The sequence below is a fragment of the Myotis brandtii genome, unplaced genomic scaffold (assembly GCF_000412655.1).
Source record: "Myotis brandtii unplaced genomic scaffold, ASM41265v1 scaffold423, whole genome shotgun sequence".
In the NCBI taxonomy this organism is placed as follows: Eukaryota; Metazoa; Chordata; class Mammalia; order Chiroptera; family Vespertilionidae; genus Myotis; species Myotis brandtii.
Genome location: NW_005366214.1, coordinates 4,248,570 through 4,256,128, shown reverse-complemented (window position 1 = coordinate 4,256,128; position 7,559 = coordinate 4,248,570). Strand labels below are relative to the sequence as shown.

Sequence of the window (7,559 nt, the reverse complement as noted above, 5' to 3'; positions counted from 1 at the left end):
GGCACATCCCTAGTAGCGGGTGTGCAGGAGGCAGCTGGTCAATGTTTCTCTTTCATTGATGTTTCTAACTCTCTATCCCTCTCCCTTTCTCTCTGTAAAAAATCAATAAAATATATTTTTAAAAAAGGCACAGAGACAAATGCATTAAGAACTTCACTGTAAAAAGAAAAACCAATATGTTTTAGAAAAAAATATCAACGATTCTCATTATGGCCTTGAATTCGAAAAGAATTTATTACACAAGAAACAAAGAGCATAAAATTGTAAAAGATTGGATTTGTTTACAGTAAAATTAATACATCTGTTCCTCAAAGGGGATACCATGAAAAGACATACTAGAAAAAGAAATTTGCAACACATCTAACTAACAACAGATATTTTTTTATATAACTAGACTATATCATGAAAATAACAACCCATCAAACAGAAATAAATGGTCCAAAGATTTAAACAGGTACTTCACTGGAGAGGAAATCAGAACAGCCAAATAACTTAGGAAAAGATGCTCCACCACATTAGTATTCAAGAAAAATGAACATTAAAACTGCAGTGACTGCCCTAGTGAACAGAGTGTCAGCCTGAGGACCAAAGGGTCCTGGGTTCGATTCTGGTCAAGGGCATGTATCTCAGTTGCAGGCTTCTCCCCGGCCCAGGCCCTGGTTGGGGCATGTGCAGGGGACAACCAATCAATGTGTTTCTCTCACATAGAGATTTCTCTCTGTCTTTCCCTCTCTCTTCCACTCTCTCTAAAAAATCAATGAAAAGATATCCTCGGGTGAGGATTTTTTAAAAAACAAAACAAAACTGCAGTGATTTACCAATTTATAGCCACCACTTGGCAACAATTTTAAAACCTGACAATATTAAGTTTTAGCAAAGATCTGAATTAATGTTACAAGTGGTACAATTACTTTGGAAAACCAATTTGGCATTATCTAGTAAAGCTGAATATAAATATACCTTACAACCCAGCATATATACTGGGTACATATTTGTATATACTCTAAATAAACTCTTACTGTATACACCAGGAGTCATGCACAATAATATTCATGACAGAAATGTCTAGAAGAGCAAAAAACTGAAATCAGCTCCAATGCTCATTAACAGAAGAGTTGATAGGAAATGCTATACAGCAATGACATCTGAATAATCTATAGCTACATGCAACAGCATAGTTGAGTCTCTTGAATATAATGTTGACGAAAAAGCCAGTCATAGAAAACTTCATATATATTATTCAATTTACATAAAGTTCAAATATGTGCAGACTAAATGATATACAAACAGGACAATAAAGTAAGTAAATGGTAGATACAAAATTTGAGATCATTTGATCACTTCTTAGGGGATCAACTGATACACTTGAGTGATGGCCTGTGAGGAAAAAGGGGAAAGGATTAGGATGGGTAATAGGAATATTCTAGCTCTTAGGCTGGTTTCAGGATGGATTATATGGTGTTTGTATTACAGTATTCCTTTCACAATTTTATAAATATGATTTGTATGGTTAAATATCCGCTAAAACAAAAATAAAGTACATAATTTAAGGTTTATACATTAAAAACATTTTAAGGCAACGGAAATGTCATATTTTAAAATTATTCATTGGGCCACTCCTCTAGGAAACTGTACTTTTTTTTAATATATATTTTATTGATTTCTTACAGAGAGGAAGGGAGAGGAATAGAGAGTCAGAAACATCGATCAGCTGCCTCCTGCACACCCCCTACTGGGGATGTGCCCGCAACCAAGGTACATGCCCTTGACCAGAATCCAACCTGGGACCTTTCAGTCCACAGGCTGACGCTCTATCCACTGAGCCAAACCAGTCAGGGCTAGGAAACTGTACTTTTAACTAGATATAAATTAACTTCTACATGTCATTTCCTTTACTCATCATGTGTTTTTTATTGTATTAGTTATCTCTCTTACGGCATTCTAGCAGTAAAGAGGAAAGACCGCGGATACTTAGTATATGGCCTTCTGCCAAAATTCTGACACAGATTTCGAAGTTAGGACCGCATGCACATCTGAATGTAAACTGGTACTTAAAGGTAAAGGCTAATTCTATTAAACTCCATTTTTAAAAAAGCTTAATTTCAATAGATTTTTAGTTAGCTTTGGTCTGTATATCATAAAGAGGACACAGATGGGTGTCAGAAAAGTGGAAGAGCTGAATTAAAATTAAATAGGGAGATCAAGTTGTTTATAGTTATGTTATGGGGGCTAGGCCTTGACAGTAGTCGCCACAGAATTGGAGATTTTTGCATAAAGGTAGATTACAAAATCAAAGAGTAGGTTCTGATAATATGTCAAAATAAGCAAGCAAACTTTAAAGCTCAGAGCCAAAGATCAAACCAAAAGTTTGGGTGGCAAGGTAAAAGGGATGGAAAATCCTGTCGTGGGCATAGGGGAACCTCATTAGAATTCAGCTGCGGTTAAAGGAAAAGGTTCTGGAGCCGCAGCAGCTTCTTGCTGCATGGAGCACCCTTATATATCTTACCAAAGATAGAAACTGGGTTAAGAAAAGCTGAGCCTTGAAAATGGAAGATATTAGTGGCATTATTTTTATGATGGAATATATACAGATAATTTAGCTTTGATGCAGGCCCAGTGACAGCCTTGGGACACAGGGAGTTCTGGAATTAGAATGGCCCTTTAAATTGTTCCAAGTTGGGCTGAGTTGGCCAGGCCTTTATATCCATCTGTCATTGGATGTGGGCCAACCTGGGCTGGAGCATGACCTTGGGCAAGGCAGCTCTCTGCAGCCGAGGCTGTCCCTGAAGGGGCTGAAAGCTGAAAGCTTTCTGCCAACAGCATTCCCAGCAGCTGGGACAAGTCTTTCATTGCAGTGGGCATCTGACTGGCACAGCACAATGACCAAATTCCATATAAGTCCCTCTTGGAGCTAAAATGTTGTCAAATTTTACTTTTTTGTAACCTAAGGGCTTCATAATATTGTGAAGGAATTCCTTGGATGCTACCACATTTGAATCATTTCACTAATCATTTCCTTTTATAACACTGAATTTATTGATGAGATTCAAAAGTAAGAGAAAAACTGCTCATTATTCTACAGATAACTGCCTTAAATTTAGATGGGCAACATCTCTTTGAAATCACAAATTTAGAAAAATTGGAAAATTTGAAATGGGCATCATTCAACAACAACAATCTCACTAAAATGGAAGGCTTGGAATCCTGTGTTAACTTAGAAGAGCTCACATTAGACGGAAACTGCATCTCAAAGATAGAAGGTAAAGTATTTGAGAAATTGAGAGTCAGAATATGAATATCTAATTGACAAGAGCAAAAAATGAATGGCACTGAGGGTACCATACCTGAAGAGGAAAAGCTCTAGAGAAGTGCCAAGAAGGTTAGGAGCAGAGTATTCTAAACACCTATTAGTGCAGTGGTTCTCAACCTGTGGGTCGCGACCCCTTTGGGGGTCAAACGACCCTTTCACAGGGGTCGCCTAAGACCATGGAAAACACATATATAATTACATATTGTTTTTGTGATTAATCACTATGCTTTAATTATGTTCAATTTGTAACAATGAAATTGGGGGTCACCACAACATGAGGAACTGTATTAAAGGGTCGTGGCATTAGGAAGGTTGAGAACCACTGTATTAGTGGGATCAGTGACCACCTGCTGAATATCATGAGCCCAGGTAGCTGACTTTCACCTCCTCCCCTTCTCTCTCCTCTCCTCTATGCCAGTGTTTACCAACTCTTACCAAACCTAACACATTACAAACGAGGCAGTAATTAATATTTATTGAGTTGAAAAAATGAATGAATGAGGTGCTTTTAAAAAGATAAAACAGCCCTGTTTGTTTTTCAAAATATGGAATTAAGGTTACATTTGGAAATTGAAGACTTTAACAAAAATGAAAATATTCATAAGAGATTGAAAATCAAATGTACTATGTAACCTTTATATGGATCCATATGCAAGTACAATTAGGCAGCTTCACTAATGTCTGGGTATGCACACACACACATACTTATCTGGGCATCAAACATTTCTGGATGTGCATTTTAGTAACAGAGAGGCCCTTGGCAAGGACTGAAGGTAAAAATTGGAAATCATGGCTGGAAAAAAGACTTAATTTATACTTTATTCACTTTTGAATTCTTGGATTATTTTTAGCACATGTGTGTGTGCTACCTTTTACATAAAATAGAACATTTTATTTCAAAAAATCCTATATGCAAAAGCAAATATTAAATATCTTTTAAAACAGCATGAATAGCATTGGTTATACTTTATGTTAATGGCTGTTAACAATGTATTTCTAAACCTTGCTTGAGCATAAGAATCACTTGAACTACTTATTGAATATACAGATTCACAGGTCTCTCTGTAGATTTCAGTTAGTACGCCTGAGGGTAGCGCAGGCCTTTGTGTTGGAAACCATCACTAGTCTTCCATTCCCATACAATAGGGTGTTAGTTTAGCTTTGTACATATAATTGAGAACCCCATTTCCTTTTTATTCCCTTCCATAAGCCCACTAAAGGGAAGAATCCTCCAACCTACACTCACTTTCCCAATACCTACTTCTCAGAGAAGATAGCTACCCCACTAAACTTTAACAGATATTTCTCTTCATTTTTTCCAGACACAGATAGGTGTAATATCCATTTAAGAATTTCTGCTTGGATGGTTTTATCTTAACAGACCCTAGATCGATTTACTTTCAGCATTGCATAGTCCTGTGATAGACGTTGGTGGGAAAGGGGTGTGGGTAAAATTTACTGAGGACCAATTATTTGCCAAAAGCTGTAACTGATGTTCTTCAAATGCCATGCCACTTAATCCCATAGCCCTTTAGAAGTAGATTTTAGTATGTCCATTTTGTGGATGAGGAAAATGAGGCTCAGAGGTCCCATCATTTTACAAATCTAGTAGTGATACATTTGGAACCAACTGACTCCAAAGCTCCTATCTTTCTAATTGAGAACCCCATTTCCTTTTTATTCCCTTCCATAAGCCCACTAAAGGGAAGAATCCTCCAACCTACACTCACTTTCCCAATACCTACTTCTCAGAGAAGATAGCTACCCCACTAAACTTTAACAGATATTTCTCTTCATTTTTTCCAGACACAGATAGGTGTAATATCCATTTAAGAATTTCTGCTTGGATGGTTTTATCTTAACAGACCCTAGATCGATTTACTTTCAGCATTGCATAGTCCTGTGATAGACGTTGGTGGGAAAGGGGTGTGGGTAAAATTTACTGAGGACCAATTATTTGCCAAAAGCTGTAACTGATGTTCTTCAAATGCCATGCCACTTAATCCCATAGCCCTTTAGAAGTAGATTTTAGTATGTCCATTTTGTGGATGAGGAAAATGAGGCTCAGAGGTCCCATCATTTTACAAATCTAGTAGTGACATTTGGAACCAACTCTGACTCCAAAGCTCCTATCTTTCAACTGTACCTTCCTATCTACAGTTATAAAGTGCCTACACTATGTAACGTACACAGGAGTTAGATTGTGGTGAGAGGTGGCATTTTTTAAAAGTTCTGTCTAGAGTACTTTTAATCATACAAAGGTGGAATTAGCCTAATTGACTCTTTTTAATGCAAATAATACCACAGTGAGGAATATGCTCCAGAGTATTGTATTCCAGTTCCTTACCCTCTTTTTAAATGGGGTAATTATTTTTACCTTTGTGTAGAGCTTTGTGTTACTGAAGTGGTTCTCAACCTTCCTAATGCCACGACCTTTTAATACAGTTCCTCATGTTGTGGTGACCCCCAACCATAAAGTTATTTTCGTTGCTACTTCATAACTGTAAATTTGCTACTGTTATGAATCATAATGTAAATATCTGATATGCAGGATGTATTTTCATTGTTACAAATTGAACATAATTAAAGCATAGTGATTAATCACAAAAACAATATATAATTATATATGTGTTTTCCGATGGTCTTAGGTGACCCCTGTGAAAGGGTCTTTCGACCCCCAAAGGGGTCACGACCCACAGGTTGAGAACTGCTGTGTTACTGTGATGGTGAAAAATCTTAATTATATCACTTGAAGTTTATTTGAAAGCAAAATTTATTATTTCCTACTATTTAATACCTTCCTTTAACAGCTAAGAAGAATGAGTCTACTTAGAATTACAAAACTGGAATTTAATACATTAGCTAGGACTTCATACACACTATATCCTTAAATAAAAGGAAAAACGATGATGGTTAATATTACAGAATCAGAAAAGCCACTTGAATTTAGAAAAAGAGAAACAGAAAAATGACCAGATGGTTATTTTTTAAATTAACCTTTCAGTGCTGTCTGAATGTTTTCTTGAATTTGCTTATTTTTCTAGGCATTTCCAAGCTGACTAAATTAACCCGCCTCAGCATAAACAATAATCTCCTCACTGGTTTGGAAAAGCATACTTTTAATAACATGCTTCATCTTCACTCCCTTTCTCTTGAGAACAACAGAATCACTTCATTGAGTGGTTTACAAAAAGCTTTTACTCTAATTGAACTATACATAAGCAATAACTATGTTGCTCTCAATCAGGAGATCTACAATTTAAAGGTGACTATCTGGGATAATGTTTTTGTCTTTAAAAATATTGTTTCTTTGTACTCTGAAAGTAATGCATGTTCCCTGTACAGGATTTGGGAACTACAGAAAAAGAAAATTTTCGACCCCCAAAGCACGGTTTATTCCATTTAACACGGTTTATTCCATTTATGTATATATATACAAACATATGTATGTGTAACCATAATGTCCCCAGGTTGATAACCTCCATGGGTAAATTTTTTTAGTACTCAAATAAAATAACCCAAACCCCATTCCTCCTAACTCAGTACTTCTAAGGATTTCCCAACCTGGATAGAGAGTAAGATTCTTTAACATTTCCTGTTCTCAGAGCAATTCTTAATTATCTCTCACTTCCTTACTGGTTCCTACTGGTGGATCTGTCTTTCTGGTCAACTTTGCCTAGCTTTGCTCTCTGTAGTTCTCCCAAAGAAACCTCTCATTCAAGCTACTGTATAATAGGCTTTACTGAAAGTTTGAATAAAATGGGAGTTTACCACAACGCAGAAAAGGAATTCATTTCAAGTGTAATGTGTGGTTTAATCTACACTAATAAAAGACAAACATGCAAATTGACCTTACCTTCGCTATGCCTTAAGCCATGCCCACCAGCCAATCAGCATGACTATATGCAAATTAACCCAACCAAGATGGCGGCCGACAGCCAGGGAGCTGGAGCAAGCAGGAGGCTTGGTTGCCCCAGTGATGGAGGAAGCCAAGCTTCCTGCCTGCCGTGGCGGGCTCTGAGCTCCACTCAAGACAACAAAGTTTCAATTATAGAAGATAAATAAACCCCAGATACCTGCTTTCAGCTGGCTGTGGCCACGGAGCTGGAGTGAGCAGGAGGCTTGGGTTGCCCCTGGCGATGGAGGAAGCCAAGCTTCCCGCCCGCACTGGCCAGCTCTGAGCTCCACTCAAGGTTACAAAGTTTTAATTATAGAAGGTAAATAAATCCCAGAAAAAAAAAAAAAAAAA

General features: G+C 37.2%; 1 protein-coding gene across 1 annotated transcript in view; it reads left to right on the top strand.

Annotated features, from left to right (window-relative positions):
• The window catches only part of LOC102254607 (leucine-rich repeat-containing protein 9), an 89,211-nt gene that overhangs the window by 45,212 nt on the left and 36,440 nt on the right, over nt 1-7,559 (top strand). The window contains exons 19-21 of the mRNA XM_014545953.1: nt 1,923-2,057; nt 3,083-3,260; nt 6,355-6,575. Coding sequence (XP_014401439.1) covers nt 1,923-2,057; nt 3,083-3,260; nt 6,355-6,575 — 534 coding nt within the window. The remainder of the gene's footprint in view (nt 1-1,922; nt 2,058-3,082; nt 3,261-6,354; nt 6,576-7,559) is intronic.